The 21,512-nt window shown below is 48.6% G+C and overlaps 1 protein-coding gene across 2 annotated transcripts in view; it reads right to left on the reverse strand.

The window, feature by feature from the left end:
* Nucleotides 1-207: 207 nt before the first annotated feature.
* G6PD (glucose-6-phosphate dehydrogenase) overlaps nt 208-21,512 on the reverse strand; it is a 440,636-nt gene continuing 419,331 nt past the window's right edge. For both annotated transcript variants that reach the window (XM_069645233.1, XM_069645234.1), the window contains exon 13: nt 208-2,015. In XM_069645233.1, the coding sequence (XP_069501334.1) occupies nt 1,925-2,015 (91 nt within the window). In that variant the 3' untranslated portion in view covers nt 208-1,924. The remainder of the gene's footprint in view (nt 2,016-21,512) is intronic.

The raw sequence follows: 21,512 nt of genomic DNA on the forward strand, positions 1-21,512 counted from the left end.
ATAAATTTGGATACATTTTTTCTAAACATATTTTGCTCTGGACATATCTTTTCTGTTTCTTGATGAGTGTTATCACCAAACATTTATCCACATAAAACAAAGCCTGAGAGAAAGCAGCCTCTACCCTGGACTTTCCTCGACACAAGTGACACTGGAAAGGAAGCAGGCATACATTCACTTTCAAGCACAGAAAACAAAACACAAGTCTGCCAAAAATCTATATTTATTAACAAATTTCTATTTAGTTAGAGCAGCTGCAAGTCAAGAGGTCTTGAACGGGCGTAAGTAGGTGCTGCTTGGAATGCTGGGCGTACCAAAGTCCCACAAAGGGGAAAAGCATTCCTTTACATACATCATTCCATACATCAGAAAAGTCTTAAACCACACTTGGAATGCAACAGTCAACAGAAGAAACTAGACGGACAGTGAGGATAATGGGGAAATGAAGTCTGAGCAGTATAATGGTTGTTGGAATGTGAGAACATGTAGGTTAAAACCACAAATGCCTTGGAGGTTCAGAACAGGGATTCTTAAAAGCACTGATCAGGAGACACAAGCAGACACCTAATTGATGGACAGTCAGTGAGACAACACACAAGCTATAGGCTAGAGCAGAGAGATTGGAAAAGCACACATGAGAAAACAGCATGAGTATTGTAAACTTGTCACCTGGTACCCACAAGAGACAATTTGAGCATTTAAAGTTGTATGCTTAGTTTGTGCAGAATGAACCTCTGACAGACGTGTTAGTTCTATCCACCTAAACATAATTGGAAAATGTTTTAGATTAGAGAAAAGAGAATTTTAAAGGTGAAATTGTGAAAATACTCAGGACACAGTCAATAGGGGCCTTTGGAGCACATAAATGAGGGCTTCTAGTATTAACTATACACCACCCTCCAACAGGCTGATAGGAGTCACAGAAGGCATTTCATAGAGTCTTGAAAGCGGTCTCCTAGGGTCCTGAAAAAGCTCCAGTGTGGTTTTCAGAACAGGCTTTTTGGCATACCATAAAGGACATACGTTTTCAAAATGGGTCCTTCAGGTCAAGTCCTTTAGAATTTATAATAGAGTACTTTGGCGGTACGGTGGCGAGTTTCGCCAATTGAGTTTTCTAGGAGGTTCTTCAAAAGAATCATTCAGGGTCTGAAAATTGACCTGGGTTAGGGGTACTTTATGGTCTTGGGTCTCTTTGAGTTCACAGGAGGAGTGCTATTGAGCCTGAGAAGGGGACAGTACAGGATCCAACTGGAGTTCCTTGGCGTCACAGCTGTGGTCCTGAATGGTCTCAAATGGATAGATTCCAGTTTCAGAAAAGGTTGCTTATAAGGGGCCTTTATGCTTTCAAGGTGGTTATTTTACGGCCTCAAAAGAGTCTGCAGTCAAAAGATTTCTTTAGGATGTAGGAAGGGTGTCTTTGGGGCCTTAGGGAGACACAGGGTTTCAGAACAGTTCTCAGGAGTGTACAAGGGTTTCTGTACAGCTTCAGGAGGGATGGTCTTGTGTGTCTCAGATGGGTTCTGGTAAGGTTGCAGGTTGGGTTCCGCATAGGGCTAGAACAGTAGGACCATGGGATGGCACAGCAATTTGGCCTCTCGCCTCATTAATGCTTATAGGCCCACAGTATATCACATGAGCATACATAACATCTTCCTATTGAGTCGCAATTACAGGTCTGCTTGCAGCTCAGACACACACACACACACACACACACACACACACACACACAATCACCCAACCCACTAAATTCCCAGCTTCCATGGCTCACCATAAGCCACAGAAAAAAAAGAAACTGCCACTTAATCTGCAGGGACTGACTTTGGGAAGAAGGGGCCATAGGTGCTTGGAAATGTAAAGTCCTTGAAGACTAAGTGCTTTCTTGTTCTGATGGGTGTCCTCTTCCTCTCAGTCTGTGGGCTGGGATTTACAGTTTGTTTGGATTCACCCATTTGTATGTTCCTTCATAACGGAAACCAACCTTCTTCATCAGCTCGTCTGCTTCTGCTGGACCACGGCTAGAAGGAAGACAGACATCAGTGATTAGCAGCTCATCTACATCTGTCAGCACCTGCTTGGCCACATACTTCTCACCATGGAAGATCACAAGGTATGCAGCTACACATACAAGTTAGGAGGATCAATTTTACCAGTGCTTCCATGCTCTACTTAACCAGGATTAGAGTGGTTTTCTCTGCTGTTTTGTACGTGCCTTATGGCACAACCATGGCTCCAAGAAAATCCGACACTTTAAAGCAAAAGACCCACCTTCCCCATGATGGCTCCTTTAACATGCAGCACAAACACATCCCGCTTACGCCAGCACAAGATCCTCAACAGCGTCTACTCCAAGGACTAATACTTCCTTCATTACACATATATGCTAAAAACACCCAATGTTGTGCTAGCAAAGACAAACTCTTACACGGAAAATGACTTCTTTCTATTCTTTGAAATGTAATGGGGTTCTGCTCTTGGCACTTCCCATTTTTCTCTTTAAACTTTTTCTCTGGGAGATAACCTTATTTTGGTTTCCGTTCCCAGATCTATGCGTACGATTACCAAATCATCTTCCCATTCACTCATTTCACTCCTGAACTGCAGACTGTGCATTTGCAAAGCGCACCAGTGATTGATACATTAATTGCCTCTACGTTTCTCTGCCTAGGGCCATCAAAAACCACAGCCTCTTTCATGCAGCTTTCTACACTTTTACTCCTTCTGTTCATATATTTTTACCCTTCTTTCCGAAGTTCTAAAGCTTGCAACCTCAGTATTCAAATGAGCCAGTATCTTAATGTTAGGAGAGGTTTTCAAAGTCACTACCTGGGGTAGGACTTGAAAAAGTCAACCTATGGTCAGCAAGGTTATTCACAACCACAGTTGAGCAAAGCCACTCTTAAATTACATTCACCAAGCAGCAAGGCTGAACTAAGGGGCAAGGGTGTGTAACACAGTTAACATGTAGTAGGCTTAATAAGGAAAAGGTTAACACAGGATATATACAACTCTGGGTTACACACTACTTCAGAATTACAAGCAGTTATTCACACAATCGATGCATTCACTAAAGTAGGGAGAACAGATGTTAAACACAGTTAGTGCAGGGGTAAAAATCATGCGAAGTAGGTCATTAAGAGTCTTCAGTAGGGTTTCAGTAAAAGCAGCAACAGCTACCACAGAAGCACGGACCTGGACATCACCACCCTGAGCCAGGGTAAGCAGAACTTTACGCCCAATGGGAGTGGGGGAGGTACAAGAGGTACAAGGGAACTGAGGCCCCAAGCCCTATAAAGTTGGGAAGGGTCCCAGGCAACAGTATCGCTCGGGAAAATAAGGCTCACTGCTATAGTCAGTGTAAAGGGTCATTGCATTGCAGGTTCAAGGGTGTTCACTGCCAGTCAGCTTAACGGTTCCTCTGGAGACCTCCGACAGTGTGGGACTGAGGAGGTGGGGGTGGGTTGGGGAGAGGGGGGAGGCTCAGATTCGGTTCTGATCTTTGAGGATAAACTTACTGCATTGACCCCAGAGGGAGTCAGGAGGCACTCAGTAACTCAGTGGTTGAACGCAGTCTTCTCACAGGCCTGTCTACTGGTGGAGGGCAGCACATTAAATTTCCAGAGCCTGGAGGATGCCCATAGAGTGTTCCTGCTGTTTGGCCACCCGAAGTCCATGCAACGATGTACATCTGGTTTCGGGACCTTGGAGGAAATGCAAAGGTGCACGCTCCAAGGACTGAAAACTGGCCCTGCACCCAGAACAGGACAGGTGACCAGTTGATACCACCATTCTAGGGAGGAAGGCTCCTCGCAGCGCTGTTCGCTGGCGAGTATGTCAAGGTTTGCGATGTGGTGGTATTGGCAGAGCCAGTGCTGGTTTCTGCAGTAGTCCTCTGGTATCCCTTGGTTGTCTTCTTAGGATATCTTCAGCTCTAGTAGTCGACTTAGTACCTGGGTCCATCTGGTCTCCTTATTTCCAGACAATGCGCAGAGGGGGAGCCCTGCCTTCCAAAAAGGACACTGCAACATTCAAACTTGAAGGTGCTTTTTCAATAGTGGACAACCAGCGTCCCAGAATCTTCCCAGCAACAAACAAGCCCCTGGAGGAATATGGATTGGGGCAAACAGCCCCCTTCTCACTTCCTGCCAGCACACATACAAAGGAGACCCTTTGCAGGCTTCCTGCCAGAAGCGTGGCAAGGTGCATGACAAACAGGACCGTCCCCCAATTGGAAAAGGAGGATGGCAAAGGACATGCCTCCTTGAACAGGGCTTAAAACAGAGTAGCCATTTTGAGCATATGGTCCCCTTATGTACATTATTGCGGCTGCAGGAGCAGCCTGGAATAACGTATCCAAAAATAGGTACAAATTTAAACACTGCCACCAGCCTGTTCAGAGTAGGTCTTGAAAGATGCAAAAATGCCAGTTTGAACAAAAAGAAGAGGGCTCAAAGTGTCCCAACTGCACTCCATTGAAGATGCCTTGTGCTTCAAACTGTAAAATATATATATTTTTTTAAGCAATCACAACAGGGAGAGGACTACTCCTGTACTTTTGGGTCTAGGGACTTGCCAGTGAACCCAAACGGCATTGCAAAAGGGCCCCCAGGGTGGGTGATGCGATTGTAGGATAGGGACAAAAAGGAGGGGTCTCCCTAAACCAGAACCTTGAAAGAAGGGGCCAGTGTTCACTGTACAAAAGTAAATGCAGGAGGTAAGTGAGTTAAAAGGTCTCGCTCAAGTTCCAGGTCATAGAAATAAATTCCAGTGAGTGCAGAAGTAGACCTGGGAGGCACAGCTCAGAGGGTTAGATTTGCAAAATAAAATCTCCCTAACACGTAGCATTCAAAACTAGATCGCCAAAGTAACATGGTATTAACATGCCCAGCTTTAAAATAAGAATATTCGATAATTGCTCTCTTGGTCCTCTTTAAAACCTATAATTTAGTGCTCTACCCCAGCCTATTTGAAACCCTTATGGTTAGGGTTCGGTTTACCTAACCAATACCGTATTTAGCCCATTTAAATTTGCTTCCTCTTATTTTGCTTTTAATTTCTTTCTTTTTTCTTTAAGTCTAGCTATGCAGAGCTTTTGTCAATCTGCTGCTTTGTAATTTAGAGTGCCGCTTTATGTCCATCTGGTGGCACTGTACTGACCTATGTGACCAGCTGAAGCCCCAACACGTTTGTGTGTGTGGCATCATACGCCCCCGTGAGATCAGGGTAAGGAGAGTGGCACTCCATGAGCACTGTCGCAGTAAACAGGAGCCCTTCTACAGCTTCCCATGACTGTAGTGGCAGTACACAAACGTGGGAAATCTGTCAGCCACTATGCAATGGCCATACTCTAGGACTTTAGGAGCCAGGCCTCCAAGTCCATAGTACAAAGTGTGATGAATCCTGCAGAGTCCTCAAAAATACCTCCCAGGTGGCCAGGGGAAGGCAGCCAATACCTGATCCTGACCCTGGGGGTGGTATTAGTTGGGAGGATCACCTGGGAGCAGAATGGCCCCAGGGGAACAGGAGGACTCCGTTGGGAGGGACGCAGTATTTGTCTGCCCAGAGAAAGAAATGTCAGTGATAACCGAATATGTAATAGCTAGCTGTTGGAGGGAGGTTTTCTTTCCCAAAGCTAATCATGATGGTGGTGAAAACTGGAATAATCCTTAGTTTATTGGGAGTAAGACCCCCCCTCATAAAGACACCCACATATATGGGGGTTAAGGTCCCGTTGATCAAAAGGGGAATGTTAAATGCAAATCTAAAAAAATTAACAGCTTAGATTCGCACATTCCAACTCCCCTGAAAATCAGAACCACTCATTACATCCTTATAAAACTGCTTTAGAAGATGTCATTAAAAATAGAAATGAAGTTGGTAAATTTGGAAACATTCAGAGCAAAAGAGGCAATTTGAACATAGGGGACCTCAAGTCCCACAATGCCCAAAGTACTGGGACGAAGAAGATTAATACAGAGGCCCTAGACTGCAAGTTGCAGTCTGGTAGTACTAATGACCTACACCCAAGTCGGACAGAGGTATAAAAGACCCCCTATGGTGCAGGCCATAGGAAGAAGAAGTGGGCGGCAGCGTGATTGCAGTAGATCCACATCGCAGTTGCAGCAGACGTTTAAGAAAAACAGAGATGCCGGAGCCTCCATAGATTGCAGATCGGATGCCGATTCTGAGAGCGTCTCTACCTTCAAAGACCTTGTATGCAGAGGGTGCGCACGTGAAGCATTTCTGAAAGCTTTCCCCCTGAAGCCCGTGTGTGCAGCGGTTGCACAGCAGAAAGCGTTAAGTTGAAAAGCCTCCCCCATTGTAATTTGCGCTCCGGTGACAGGCGAGCACCGGAGTGTCCCTAGAGCGCTCCTTTTGCGACCGGTGTGTACCATGGGGAGTGAAGAGAAGCAGTTTAACAAGTATTACTCATTATCAGCTGCTTTGGAATTTCTCGGCAGAGGGCGATGTGCGTTGATGGCGTTGACTCAATGTCCCTCAATGGCCCCTGTCTCAAGGATGAGGTCATCGAAGGCATATATAGCACGCGGAACGCCCGTTGGCTTCAGTTATGTTTTTTCCCTTACAGCAGAAATACCTGCATAACTACGGGAATGACCGGACTCTGCCTTGAAGGAATGAAAGCTGTAATAACATGGGAAATTCAACTGTGGGGTAGGCTGAGAGGGTGATGAGTAATACGTGGGAGGAACATCCAGTCGAAACAACGTTACCAGGGGTAAGTTGTCACGTTTGATAGGAGCAAGCGGATTATCTACTATATCTGATATATCAATGTCCACCTCCCCTTCCTCCTCACCTGTCTCTTCAGAGGAGGGTTCTCGTCTGGAGGTCTTGTTCTTGGGTCTTTTCTTCTTTGTGAAGAGATACGGCCGTCCACGGAAAGAAGCCACCCTGATTCCCTGATAAACAGGGAAGCAGCCGGCCCCCGTCCCGCAGGAACCAATACAAGAGGAAAAAAGCAGCCGCTTAAAAAAACCTCTCTACGGATGTTGCTGAAACTGATTCCGTTCAGGACGCGATGACAAATGACGTCCGGACTTGCAGGTAAGACGAGCAGGAGCAGCAGGTAACCTCGGAGATGGAGGTACAAGTTCCACAATGCAGCTGAGGACCGGAGAGTAATGAGCAGGGGGCAGTGCAAAGGACCAGTGAAAAAGCAGGCACCGCAATAGGACTGTAAAGGAAGCACCGACAGGGACCAGGGAAGCGGTCCGGGAAAAAAGAAGGCAGCAAGGAGGGGAGAAACCCAATACGGTGCGGGAACCGTAAGGACGGGGAAACAGAAGGAGAAGGGAGGAGGAGCTAGCACGGAGGGAAAATCCGCACGAGGAAAAGCAGAACAGGTACGGAGCAAAGGTAAGGAGTAGCACGGCAACAAAGCGAAAGGAAACAAAGTTGCAACGCACCGAGCCCAGAGAAGGGCGTGGCTAAATACGGAAAGGAGAAAACAAGGGAAAAGACTAGACCATCAAACCAGGAAGTGAAAGACAAAACACGGGACATTCTAATGGCACCGCCAACGCCAAGCCTTCCATAGCCGCCAGCGACCACCAAAAGACGGCGGCATGACATAAGTAACTTGTTCTTCAAATGGATTGTGCCCTCCCACATATTGCTCATCTTTGATAGACTCCAAAAGCAATATTTGATTTGGTGGAGGGAGTACAATTTGTATTTGTTTTTATTTTATATGGTTTATTACAAACCTTTAAAATATGATTTCATTCAATGTAAATATTACATCACAAATACATTTCAAATCCAATAAAAGGCTGCACATTATTATATGCCGACTGCGGTCTCCTTTGTCTTTGTGACTTCGTTATCACAATTACTAAGCCGCAGTTCTAAAGCGTCTAAAAAGAATGTTAGGGCAACTGTTCATTTTCTCCGTTTCATCAAACAATACTTGCCACCAGTCAATTTGTATTTTAATTGTTTTTGTGAACCGAGAGCAGGACTGCTTTACCAAAGCTACCATCGTGACCGAGGGAAGATTCCAGGCAGTAATGCTTTGTGAATGTGTGGATAGTAGACCACGTTGCTGCTTCGCAAATATTTTTTATTGGGACACCCCTTTTCAGGGCTGTGAAAGGTAGCCGTGCCCCTGGTGGAATGGGCCCTTAAACCTTCCAGAGGATCTTTCCCTGCCAACCTGTAGCATTCTGAAATGGCCAGAATGATCCATCTTGACAAGGTCTGCTTAGAGACAGCCTGAGCCAGTTTGTGGCCCGTATAGCCAATGAACAGCTGATCATCAATATAGAGTTGACATTCTAGATATATAAAAGCTTAATGCTCTACGAGGGTACAACCTATGTAGTCTCTCCTCCTCTTGCTAGGAGGAGGGGATAGAAATAAGGCAAAAAAATGTTTGTCCTATGTGGTAATCAGAAATGATTTTGGGTAAAAAAAAAATGAAGGTTTAACCCTTAGAACAACCCTTTCCTTGTGGAAGATAGTAAAGGGTGGGTTGGACGAAAGTGACTAACTCGCTCACTCTAAGGGCTGATGTTAAAGCTACCAATAGTATGGTCTTAAAGGTTAACAACCTTAAGGGACATGAATGTAAAGGTTCAAAAGGTGCACACATTAGAAATGTTAGAACCAGATTATCATCCCAAATTGGAACGGATATGGGGGCAACACGTTGGTGAGCCCCTTTAGAAATGGTGTCACCAGTGGAATTTTGAAGCATGAATATTCCTCCAACGAGCGATTAAATATGGACAGCCCCGCCAAACAATTGTACTAATCTGGAGCCCCAGATTAGCTAAAGATAGCAGAAAAGAAAACATCTGGTGTTTTACATAGAAAAGGATCTACATTATTTTCTCTGCACCGGTTGCAGAATTTATTCCAATGGCAACCGTAGAAAGACTTTGTTGCTGGCCTTCTGGACGAAAGCAAAATCTCTATCCGGGATGTCCCAATCCTTGTATCTCAACCTTTCAGAAACCAAGCGTGAAAGTGGAGTGTCTTGACTTCTGGATGGAGAACCCGACCCTCCTTTCGCAAGAGAAGGTCCTCTTTGTGGAAGACGTATTGGAGGACAGATGGATATGTCCAGAAGGTCTGGGTACCACATCCTCCTGGCCCAATCCGTGGCAATTAGGATCAGTTGTTTCCCAAACTTTCTCAACCTCCTGATCACGTGAGGAATGACGGGTACTGGAGGAAAGGCATACAGGAGTGGAAATTCCCAGTCCACCACAAATGTGTCTCCGAGAGCTCCTCTTGGAGGATATTCCCTGGAGCAGTACAGTTTGTACTTCCTGTTGACACCGGTCGCAAACAGATCCACTTGAGGGGTTCCCCAAAGGGTGAAGATCTCTTTAAGGACTTCCTGAGCTAGTTCCCACTTGTGGGAGACTGTGCTCTGCCTGCTCAGACCGTGCGCTGCCGTGTTCTCTCTCTGGCTAGGTGATCTGCCGATGGGAGATTCCTTCTTGTATTGCCCGGTACCAGACCTGCACTGCGTCTCTGCACAGTGGTAGTGACCCTACACCTCCTCTCGAGGTAGTACATGGCCACTATGTTGTCTGTCATTATCAGGACATTCTTTCCCTGTACAGAGGGCAGGAAGGCCTTCAGCGCTACTCTGATTGCCCTCAGCTCCAGAAAGATTGATATGTAGTTTGGACTCCGATGGAGACCAACGACCGCTGACTGTCAGATCATTGGTGTTGGCTCCCCACCCCGTGAGTGAGGCGTCTGTATCTACTGTTCTCTCCGGCCATGGTTGCCAAAATTGTTCTCCCTTTAGAATGTTGTCCTGGCAGGTCCACCAAAGATCCTGTAAATCCGACATCTTTCCTGATAAATGGGACCATTGTGTTCTTGGGAGGTCATTTAAAGGAATCTCATTCTCAGGTGGGCCTCTGGCACCAGAAAAATGCAGGATGCTATGAGACTGAGCAACCTCAAAAAGAAAGAAAAAAAAAAAGAAAATAAACAAAGGCCGGGTGTCATGCCCTCCTCACACCTACCTAGCCCGGCGGCATAGCAGGTTGCGGGTTTCCTCCGCTGCTGCGTTCGCTCGGCCTCCGGGTGGGTGCCGCGCTCCTGGATTTCCCTGGCGCCTGTCTCCGCGGTCATGTTCGGACTTAGCCTGGCGCCTGCAGGTGCAGCGGGGGTTCCGTTCTCCTTTGCGGTCTCCTGCTGGACACGGCGCCTCAAGGAGGAAGGTCAAGTGACCCGGAAGAACGCAATAAAAAAGGGATCAGTCCTTTCAATCATTGCTTCTCAGCTGTTCATACGGCGTGCAGCTCTTCCTGTGCTCTGTGCTTCACTGTTTTTGACCTTTTGGATTCCGGACCTCGTAACTCTCTTGGATTGTGCTTGGTTTTGTTTCTTGGATCCGATTTGGACTGCCAAATTGTATTGCCTGGACTTTGGATTTTGCCTTTTTGGATTGCTCTTGGATTTGCCCCTTGGATTTGGTTTATTGTGAACTGCGTACCTGAACTGCTCAGACCTGTAGATTTGCTCTCCTGGATTGCATTATTTTCTACCCCTTTGATTCAAGTACTTTTTCATCTGGAATCAAGCCTTTGTTCCGGATGTTACTTCCTGACCATGCTGGACCCTGCTACATAGACGTTCCCTTTCCTTTCCTCTGACCCAACCCGCCACACCTTCACGGGGGAGGGGGGGCCACAGTTAGGTTCCAAACTTTCATCGGTCATCCCAAGGGTAGGTGTTTTTCTGCCTGTCTGTTGATGCTTGTTGTGGATACCCTGTGTCTATTAAGCTAACCTTGTGTTTCCTTTGCAGCCATCCGGGATCCAGTGTTTCCTGTTCCTTCCACCTGTGGCCCCAATAACCGGTCAGCAAGTTTTTTTTCCTCTCTGACTGGTGCTTGGGGACGGAGGTATACTAATCCACGTGGACCTCAGATCTTGACACTGGGAGACACTGGGCACTTTGAAATTTGATGACCATCTGAAGAATGTTTTGAGCCCTCACCGCGGGTGGCGAGCCCTTTCCCAAGGATGTATCCAGAACAGCTCAGATGAATTGGAGTTTCTGAGGGAGAAGCCCAGTCTGAAGGGAGTGGTAAGCGACTTGAGATGATCCAGGACTTGTTTTGGAGAAAGTGCCCCGATCAGCCAATCGTCCAGGTAGGGGTAGACGTGAATCCCCCTCTCATGAGACTCACTGCCACCACCGCCATTAGTTTGGTGAAAACCCTTGGGGCGGAGGCCAGCCCAAATGGCAGAACTCGAAATTGATAATGAGAACTGCCAACTGCAAACCTCAGTTATTTTCTGTGCTTGAGATGGATTGGCACATGAAAATAAGCATCGTGAAGGTCCAATGACACCAACCAATCCTGGAGTTGGAGTGCCTGAAGGATCTGAGAAAGTGTGACCATCTTGAACTTGTCCTTCCTGAGGAACTTGTTCAAGTATCTCAAGTTCAAGAGGAGTCTCAGTACTCCGTCCTTCTTGGGTGTCAGGAAATAAGGGGAATACCAACCCTTGTTCCTCTCCGCTACACGCACTGGTTCTATAGCACCTTTCTCTAGCAGGGTTAAAATCTCCTGCACAAGGAGCGGATCTGGAAACCTCAAAGAGTGGTTCCCCGGTGGATTGTTCTGAGGGCTCTGTATAAAAGGATGACAGTAACCGTGGGCCATTCTTCTAGATGCTGAGACAGTTTGCCTCCAACTGGTGAGCTGTGTCTCAAGACCCCTTCCTCGTCCACCACGAGGAAATCATCTTTGGCCCCTTTGACTGGCCATTCCTCTCACCCTTCCACCTGAGAAGTAGTAGCAAAAACATCTACCCCTCCAAGGTTGGCCACTAGGTCGAAAAGGCTGAGGTTGCCTGATGGTGGTGCCTAAAGATTTGTCTGCCACCTTCGAGGTCTGCAACTTCTCAGGTCTCTCATCAGTCTTGTTGCCAAAAGGTGAGACCCGTCAAAAGGGCATGTTGAGAAGTGTGGACTGCACACCACGTGTAAAACCTGACTTCCGCAACCAGGCAAACCTGCGCAAAACGGTGCTGGTAGCCATGGTTCTGCGGATGTTATCATCAGAATCCAAACCCGACTGAAAAGACTCTCACATGGCTTCTTTGCCGTCTCTAACTATGGCTAAGAACCCATCTCTTTCAATGCAGTCCCATAGAGTGAACGTACATTTTGCGAGGGCACATGTGGAGTTGGCAGATTTGAGTGCCATACTCCCTGCAGAAAATACCTTCCTTGCCCATCCATCTACTCGTTTGTCATCCCTATCTGGAAGGATGGTAGGGTAAGCCGCTTGCTAAAATGTTGCAGTGAGTGCCTGCACCACCAGACTCTTTGGAGTGGGGCGTTTTGACAGGTAGTCAGGGTCACTACTGGAAGGGCTGTATTTCTTGGTCAAGTTCTTATTTACAGCCGGATTAGTTTCCAGTGTTTCCCAATTTGTCGCCACCCTTTTCTGCAAAGCAATATGAAATGGTAATATGGGTTCTGACGGAGGACCCTTATCTAAGATGTCTGTTAGATCATCTTGTTGGAATGGCAATGGAGGTCTACTCCACCCCGTGTAGTCCACTACCTTAGACATGAGTTGTCTGTAGGACGCATCTGCATGCTTCCCAGCCTCTGGTCTCCCAAACTCCAACTCAGGTAAGGTATCCACCCTACTTGCAGTCTGTAGGTTGTAAGAAGTCCCTCAAACTGGATTCCTCTGCAATAAAACTCAGATACATTTGGCGTACCAAATGGAGCCTCTTCATCTCACTGCTCATTCTCTTCATAAATCGAAGAAAGACTTAGTCTTTCCTCGGTAGCGGTACATAGGCTCTCTCAGGAATGAGGGATTTTGCAAATAATGGTTTCGACAATAGAAGAGTCATTGAAACTTTCTTCATTGGTGCCATAGATTTTATTGGGGCGCTTAGCATCGATGGCGCAGCTGGCAATGATGGCGCAGATGGCATCAATGTCGACGGTTTGGCTGGCGTTGAAGGCGCCGCTGCGTCAAAGGTGTCTACGACCTCGACTTATGCTTCCGGCTCGACTGATCCTTCGATGAGACTATCAGATCGAGGCCTCGACAGCTCTTGATGAGGATCGAGCCTTCGTCCCAGGCTCAAGATCGTGTGGGATTTAGGTCGAGCCCTTTCCTTCCTGGCTTCTTTGAAAGGCGCGGTAGGAGCATGGCTTGGAGGCTTTTGTTTTTCAAATATTTTTAGCATCTCAGCTCTGAAGGCCTCCAACTCGGCCGGAGTGGACGTTTTTGTTGGGAAGGAAACCCTCTCGGAGAAGCGTCCGACGACAAAGTTATCGAAGTCGACCAATGGTGCGTTCTCTTAGACTGCTTCAAGGACAAAGTAGAGTGGTGGGACCACTCCTCGAATCTCGTTCGCTTGGCCTTCTTCCTCCGAGGAGAGTCACCTCTCGACTCGTCAGTCGAAGGTTTCTTGGTCTGGGTAGGAGATTTAGGGATTCAACCTACCTTCAACTTGCCCTTACATTCATCCAAGGCCTTTCCAGTCAGACTGACACCTGGAGCAGTCCAAGGTGTTACAGTCTGCCCCGAGGCACCACAAACAGATTTGATGGGGATCGGTCCAAGACATTTTCGACCCACAATCCTGAACACTTTTTGAACCCGGTCTTCGGGTTTGTCGGTGTCGATGAAGAGATTTCGATTTCTCGAAATACTAAAGTCGCCACAAAAGTGAAGAAGCGCACCGTATCTCTCAAAGCTAAAGCTGTTGCGGAAAAACAGAACTGAAGCCAATGAGTGATGCACGTGCTATATATGCCTTCAATGACATCCTCGAGATGGAGGCCTTTCAGGGACATTGAGTCAACGCCATCTACACACAGCGCCCTCTGCCGAAACATAATTTCCGAAGCAGCTGAAGCTGGATAACATATCAAAGAAGAGGAATACGTGGGAGGACACTATCCATTAGAAAGAAGCAATATTTGGAACTGACCTAAACAATCATTGTCTAAGCCAAAGAAGAACAAGTGTGAGAGAAAACCATTATTAGCCCTTGGTTAATCTAACAGTGGGTAAACTAGAGTGGCAGGAGAGCTGCCCTCCTGATAGAAACTATTCAGGAAGAGAGGAGCATAACCTGCATTGCATGCAGCCATCACACGTGTGGAACAAATCGCACCAATGTGTTTCATGTCTTCCCAGAAGAAGTAGTTAAAACTGATGTGGAAAGTCATAAGACTTTGCTAAGTTGTTTGAAGTAAACTTTACCACAGAAGTACTTGTAGTGTTAGTTTTTAATTGAGTCCTGGCAGGTGAGTTCACGAGGCCAAGGGACTTTGTATTATTATAATTGTTTTTATAATGCGCTCAATACCAACGAGTGGTTTCTCAGCATGGGATTGGGATTCAAACCTGTGCTGCGCTGTGTGGTCTTGCTTCCAAGACAAACGCGTTGCCTCTGAGCCATCCTTCCTCCCCTATTAATAGTCCTGGCAGGTGAGTGGACAAGGACGAATTAATTGAAGTACTACTCAAGAAGTGGCAAGCCCACAAAAGTATGTTGTGAACTGTTGTGTAATCATCCTGACAAACATTGATTTGTTGATACAGACAAACTGTGGAAGTAGTCTTGTTTATGTTGAACTCTGCCACAAGTGGAGCGATAAAGACTTGTTGAACATTTTGAACTGTTGGCCAAAGTCCAAGTAAGAGACTTTCTTGGAAGGAGAAGAAATTTATCATAAGAACTTTGTTGCAAGACAGAATTATCATATATTGAACTGTTGATTGAAGATCCCGTTTGAATCTGGGGAAGGGGATCTCACCCAGGTTCCAAGGAGAAACAGTTATAAAGGTTTATATTGAAAATAACTTATTTATTTTACATGTGAATTGCCAAACATTACCTTGTTAAGTTTGTTGTATGTAGAAGAGTGAGGGACGTATTCCTTTTGTTAGAGTGTTACCTTTAGTTTTTTTTGATAGGCCGGGAAATCCTTGTTAGGGTAGGGAAAATGAGGTGTTTGTCAAACCCTTTTGACTTAAAAAAATTGCATCTTATGAAAAATCTCTATCAAGTTGTCCTCACATTTCTGACCCCTCACAACAGGTTTGGGTGCGTTATCGGATGCTGTTGCTGCATCAGGAGTTTACAAATTGGACATGATTTCATTGGTGGATGCACTCGTATTATCAAGACGCGAGGGTACCACATTTGTCCGGCCCACATTGGAGCAAAGATAATCTTTGTTAGATGTTCCTGTAGTAGTTGCTGTACCACTTTGTGAAGCACTGGTGTCTGGGGGTGGGATGGGGAGACCCTTGTTGTCAGAACCTGGATGCAAAGGCTGAGCATTTTGTGTTCTCTGCAGTTGCAAACAGGTCCACAGACGGATGCCCTCATGTTGAACAAATAAGTTAATTTTGCATCCATGCACTTGCATTAGTACTCTGCTTAGATTGTCTGCAACATGGTTGTTCCCTCCTGGCATATGCAGCACCCTGAAAAAAATGTGTCCTGTTGCACCGGTACCATATTTTAACAGTGAGAAGACTGGCTTTGAGTGGGTGCCGCCCAGTTTATGTAAACCATGGCCAAGGTATTGTCTGTGTTGATAAGGAACAAGTTACTTACCTTTAACTATTGCTCTCCAGAATGGAATCACATACTCATGAATATTCCCAGTTGTCAGGCTAGGAATCCTCACTAAAAGAAAAACAGTTTCACTTACAAACTGTATTTCTGCCCTAAACCAATCACTGTCCTCTGGGTCATACTGTCCCATCCAATGACAGTCCTCTCCCTAAGCCCCTCCTCCAGCATCAATTTTCAGATATGGGAAGCACATAAAGTGGCAGTATGACCAAGATGGGCCGCAGAGGATTCAGAGTGAGGTTTTGCATGTGAATCCATGCCAGACCCATGCTGGAGAATAACAGTAAGTAACGTCTTCGTTCTCCAGCATGGGGTCTAGCGTGGATTCACATGCTCATGAATACCGAATACATAGCAGTACAACATTACAACCACAGGAGGTGGCAAGGCTCAAAAGAAGCAATCAACCCTTACCTCTGGAACAGACACCTCAAGCAAACAGGTTGCGTAGCACTGCTCAAACAACTCCGACTCCTCCCTGGAATCCCTGTTAATGCAGCAGAATCGCATGAAGGTGCGCATGGATCACGACGTAGCCACCCTGCAGATGTCTAGCAGGGGCACACCAGACAGGAACATCGTCGTCGCAGCGACAGCTCTGGTGGAGTGGGCTCTCAGACGGCCGGGCAGCGGTTGGTTCGCCAACCGATAACAGTGCATGATGCAGCCGGAGAGCCACCTTGAGATGGAAGCCTTGGACAAGGCCTTCGGATGACTTGCATGATTCACAGGACCAACAGGGTAATCTTCTGCGACCGGTACCATGTAGCAAAGTGCTTCCGCTTGTGGCTGTAGCACTTCTTTTTTTTTTTTTTTTTTTTTTTAACTTTGGTTTTATTAGTAGTTTTTAGAAGGAAAAAACAAACGGCAACGCTGGGAGCGTTGTTATCATCACTTTTAACATTGTCATAAAACCCCCAGGTTCCCTCCCCCCCCTCCCCCCCCACCCCAACTCCTCCCCTCCCCCCAGATCAGAGTCACTTCGCAAGTCGGACAGCTGGGGCTGTCATCGTAGTTCATTGTACGTTGCCACAGAGGTATGCTATGCTCTCACGTCCAAATTGGCTGGATGGGATCCGCTGTCTCCCGGGTCCTGGGCTACTCCTACATTCTTGGTTGAGGCATTCCAAACCTACCCCCCGCCAACTCGCCAGAGTGTTCTCATGTTGTCAGTGGGGGTCCCAACCCCATGCCCCATAGACCCCATACCAGTTAACCTGAAAGGAGCCCAGTTCATTATTTACCATGGCCGTCAGTTTATCCATTAAGAACATGTTTTTGAGTTTCTTAAGCCAGTCTTCTTTGGATGGGGTCTCTGGGCTCTTCCACCTTTGTGCAAGGGCCACTCTACCCGCCCGTAACATCGTCTCCCACATTCTTGGGTACCTATACAGTTCAGTGTCCTCCGGGGGGAGGCCCAGCAACATCGTTAGGGGGTTGAGTGGGATTTGTTCCTCGGTGACCTCGGCCATCCACCCCCGTACTTTCTCCCAGAACTCCTGCGCCTTGGGGCAGGACCACCACATGTGCCCCCTCGACCCCACTTGGCCACAGCCCCTTGGACACCTGGGGGACACTCCCGAAAACATCCTGGACAGTTTCAACGGGTCCCTGTGCCAGCCCTGTAAGATTTTGAAGTTGTGTTCCATGTCCGATGTAAATAGGTTCCCATGGAATGCTATCTTAAAGACTTTGGACCACGCCTCCTCTGTAAGTGGTTCTCCCGCCAGGTCATCCCAAAACCCTCGGAACCCTCTTCTCCCCTCCAAGTTAACGGTGTTCAGTATTCGGTACATTTTGGAGACCGCCCCCTTCCTTGATGTGGCCGTGTCCAGAAATTTTTCGAAGGGGGTCAGCTGTCTCCGTAGGTTCTGGCCCCATGATTGGTCGCAAAGGATGCCTTTCAGGCGTAGATATTCAAAGATTGAAAGGGACTCCCGCCCCAGTGCGTCTCGCAGGGCCTCGTATTCGAGGAACTCGCCCTCTTTGAACAGTTGTCCCGCCCATTCCAGACCCCCGTCCGACCAGGACTGGGCACTCCTGAAACCTCTGCTGCCTAGTTTGAGAGGGTGGCCCCAAAGCGATGACATTGGAGAGGGCCATGTCGTGAGGTATGAGGTTGTGGGTCCCTCTTTCCAGAGTGTCCAAAGTATTCCCAGGGTTGGGTGGGCTTTCAGTTTGATAGGGATGAGTCTGCGCGGCAGCCACAGGAGGTCGCGCACTTTCAGAGGGTGGGCATCCATATCCTCAAGGTATGACCAGTAGGTGCCCATCCCCTCCTTCATGTGCTCCAGCAAGACCCGCAGCTGGGCTGCCCGGTAGTAAAGGAGGAAATCCGGTAGCCCGAACCCGCCCTCCTCTCTGGGTAGTGTTAGAGTGGCCTTTCCTATCCTCGGGGCCCGCCCTTGCCATATAAACTCGCGGATTGCTTTTTGTAGATCGCGGAGCAGCTGGGTGGGGACCTCCGTTGGGAGTGCGGTGAATAAGTATAGTATTCTCGGCAGAACGTTCATCTTTATCGCTGTCATGCGCCCATACCAGGACAGAATCATCCCACCCCATCTCCTCAGATCTGACGTAACCCCCGCCAAGGTAGGCCCATAGTTCACCGGGGCCAGTCTCGAGAGATCTCTGGTCAGGGTTACCCCCAGGTACCTGATGGAATCCTTCCCCACCGCAATCCCCGCACACCTGTCCCGGGGGTCCAACCTCGGGTCCTGGACCCTCATGGGTAGGAGCTTTGATTTTGCTGCATTTATTTTTAGTCCCGAGAACTGCCCGAAGGCTGTCATCAGCCGCAGTAGGGGGGGGAGCGAGGAGCTGGGCTCCACCAAGTATGCTAGGATGTCGTCAGCGAACAGGGAGAGCTTGAACTCTACTTCTCCCCTTTTGATCCCTTTGATGTCGGGGTGGGCCCGGACCGCTATGGCCAGAGGTTCCATCGTCAAGACGTATATTAACGGAGAGAGTGGGCACCCCTGTCGTGTTCCCCTCGTGAGGGGGAATGGGTCAGAGAGTTCCCCGTTCACCTGCACTCTCGCTGTTGGGGCTTCATAGAGGGCAGAGACCCAGGTCCTGACGTGAGGCCCGAAGCCCATTCGACGGAGGAGGAGTTGCATGTACCTCCACTCGACCCTGTCGAATGCCTTCTCGGAGTCCAAGGAAAGCAAACTAGCCTCTAGGTCTGATTCCTGGGCATAGTGGATTAGGTCAATAGTCTTCCTGATATTATCTGAGCCCTGCCTGCCCTTCACGAACCCCACTTGATCCCCGTGTATTAATTTGGGCATTATCCCCTCTAACCGTGTACCCATCACCTTGGCTAGGATCTTTACATCTATGTTTAAGAGGGAGATCGGGCGGTAGGAGGAGCAGTCAGTGGGGTCCTTTCCTTCCTTGGGCAGTACCACTATGATGGCTCTCATCATCGTTTCCGGCAGGGTGCCCCCCTCCAGTACTGCATTGAACACCCTCGCCAGGTGTGTGGCCAAAATCGACCGGAACCTCTTATAGAAGAGTACTGAGAACCCATCTTCCCCCGGGGACGTTCCCGCCTTCATCCCACCGATTGCATTCTCCACCTCCTCCTCTGTGACCCCTCCCTCTAGACCTCCTGCCATTTCGCCTGTCAAGGACGGGATCTGAATGGAGTCCAGGAACTCCTCAATCTGAGTGTCCTCCCCGGCATATTCTGAAGAATATAGTTGTTCATAGTAGCGTCGGAAGGCCGCTCCTATGACTGGGGTGCTATGGTCTAGTGAGCCCTGTTCGTTTCTGATCGCCCTCACCATTCTGCTTCGCTGGACCTCTCTGAGTTTCCAGGCCAGGATTTTATCGGCTCTATCCCCCTTCTCATAGTATTTTTGTTTCACTAGCTGGAGGTTGCGCTCAGTTTTATGCAACAAGAGATCTTTCAATTGGAGTTTGTAATTTTCTAGGGCCGTGATCTGTTCCATAGCCAAGGGTGCCTCCGGGGGGCCTCCCGGCTGGATCTGTGCGATCTTTTCCCTAAGGGATTTTTCTTGGGCCTCCCTTTCCCTTTTTTTCTGAGCCCCCATTCTTATGAGAACCCCGCGTAAGGTCGCCTTGAAGGCGTCCCACAGCACGTGCGCACCCACCTCGCCATTGTCGTTCAGCTTAAAGTATTCCACAATGGCGTCCTGCACTTCCTGCACCAGGACGTCGTCCTTCAGCAGGGAGTCGTTGCATTTCCATCGCCCTTTTCTGCCACCTCGCCATTCCCCTATAATGGTGGTACGGACCAGGTCATGGTCGGACCAGGGGACCGGGTCTACCTCATAGCCAGAGACATATGGGCGCAGGGACTCGTCTACCAGGATGTAGTCTATACGGGAGTATGATGTGTGGATTGCAGAATAGTATGTGAAGGAGGGGTGTTCTGCCCTAGGGGTCGGGATGGTGTCCACTAGGCCCAGCTCTGTGTTCGCCCTTTGGAAGGAGCGGGCCATCATTTCGTCTGCAGCCCTGGTGGGTTGGGATTCCAAGCGTTTCCTATCAATTTTCGGGTCCAGGACCATGTTAAAGTCCCCCCCCACCACCATTGGCCCGCGTACGAATAGTTTCAGTCTGTCCTTCACTCCCTCCCAAAATTGCGCCTGGCCTTCATTGGGGCTGTACACAACTGCAAGTGTTAAAGGGGAGCCCCGCAGGGAGCCCCTCGTCAGCAGGAATCGTCCCTCTGGGTCTTTCAGTGAGGCTTCTACTTCAAAGCCAATGTCCCTCGCTAGCACTATGGCCACCCCCCTTTTCTTGGTCTTGTGGGAGGCGCTGAGGACTTCTCCAATCCCCCCCCCTCGTAGCTTTGGTTCTTTCCCCTTTGCCCAGTGCGTCTCCTGAAGGAAAAGCACGTCTAGTTTAGCCCTCCTGAATTCCCTGCAGACCAGGGATCTTTTGGTGGGGGTGTTCAGTCCCCTCACATTGAGGGAGCCCACGCCCAGGGTAGGCAGATCCTCAGCCATTTTCTAAGAATAACCAGCTACCGGATAGCTGACTCGTGGCACTTTCCTTGTCCGGCTCATTTCGTGTTATCCTCTGATCTCCCATTTCCCTTCCCCCCCTCCCCCCCAGGTGGTCCTGTAACCTTTCCCCAACTGACCCCTGGTCCCCCCTGTGAACGTAACAATATCAACAAACCCCCTACCCCCCTCCCCCCACCCCGGCGTCCAGCCAAATAGTTCTACCATTGTTGGTAACTGGCCGGACCACCAGCCTACCGCCTCCTGCTGGGTGAATATCCAAATTAGAGCCTCCATGAGCCCCCCCTACCCCCTCTCCCTCCCCTCAATGTAACTCTCATACTTGCTGTTCCGGGAGGGTCCACAAACGTTCGGACCCCATGGTCCTGGAGCCCGGCCTGTCTGCAGGCCGGAACAGATGGTGAGTCCCCGTGGTGAATTCTTTACACAGTTCCCCCGAGGCTGATGACGCCTGCCGTGAGATGCCTCAGCTCCCTTCCTCGCCCGGGTCCGACAGTCCCGCTCCACCCTGGCTGGGATCCGTGTCATTCCTGTCCGTCGATGGGGATGGAGGGTTCAATTTTTTGAATTTCCGTGGGCCAGTCTTTTTTCTCCTCTCTCCTCGTGACCGGCGCGCTCTGGCTTCATCCGCGGCGAACCCGGAGGGTTCCCTTCGCGGGGTCGGGTCCGTTGTATATTCCTGTATTGCTCCCCTTATATCTTCCTCTGTGATCAGGTTCACTCGTTGGCCTTCGTATTCGAACATGAGGGAGAAGGGGAACCCCCATCTGTAGCGTACCCCCTTTGTTTTCAGCATCTGGGTCAGTGGGCGGCACATCCTCCGTTTGGCCAGCGTGTATGATGAGAGGTCCTGGAAGATGGCCACCTGAGCGTTGTTATAGGTTATCTC

Source organism: Ambystoma mexicanum, chromosome 2p (assembly GCF_040938575.1).
Source record: "Ambystoma mexicanum isolate Mex_15411 chromosome 2p, UKY_AmexF1_1, whole genome shotgun sequence".
In the NCBI taxonomy this organism is placed as follows: domain Eukaryota; kingdom Metazoa; phylum Chordata; class Amphibia; order Caudata; family Ambystomatidae; genus Ambystoma; species Ambystoma mexicanum.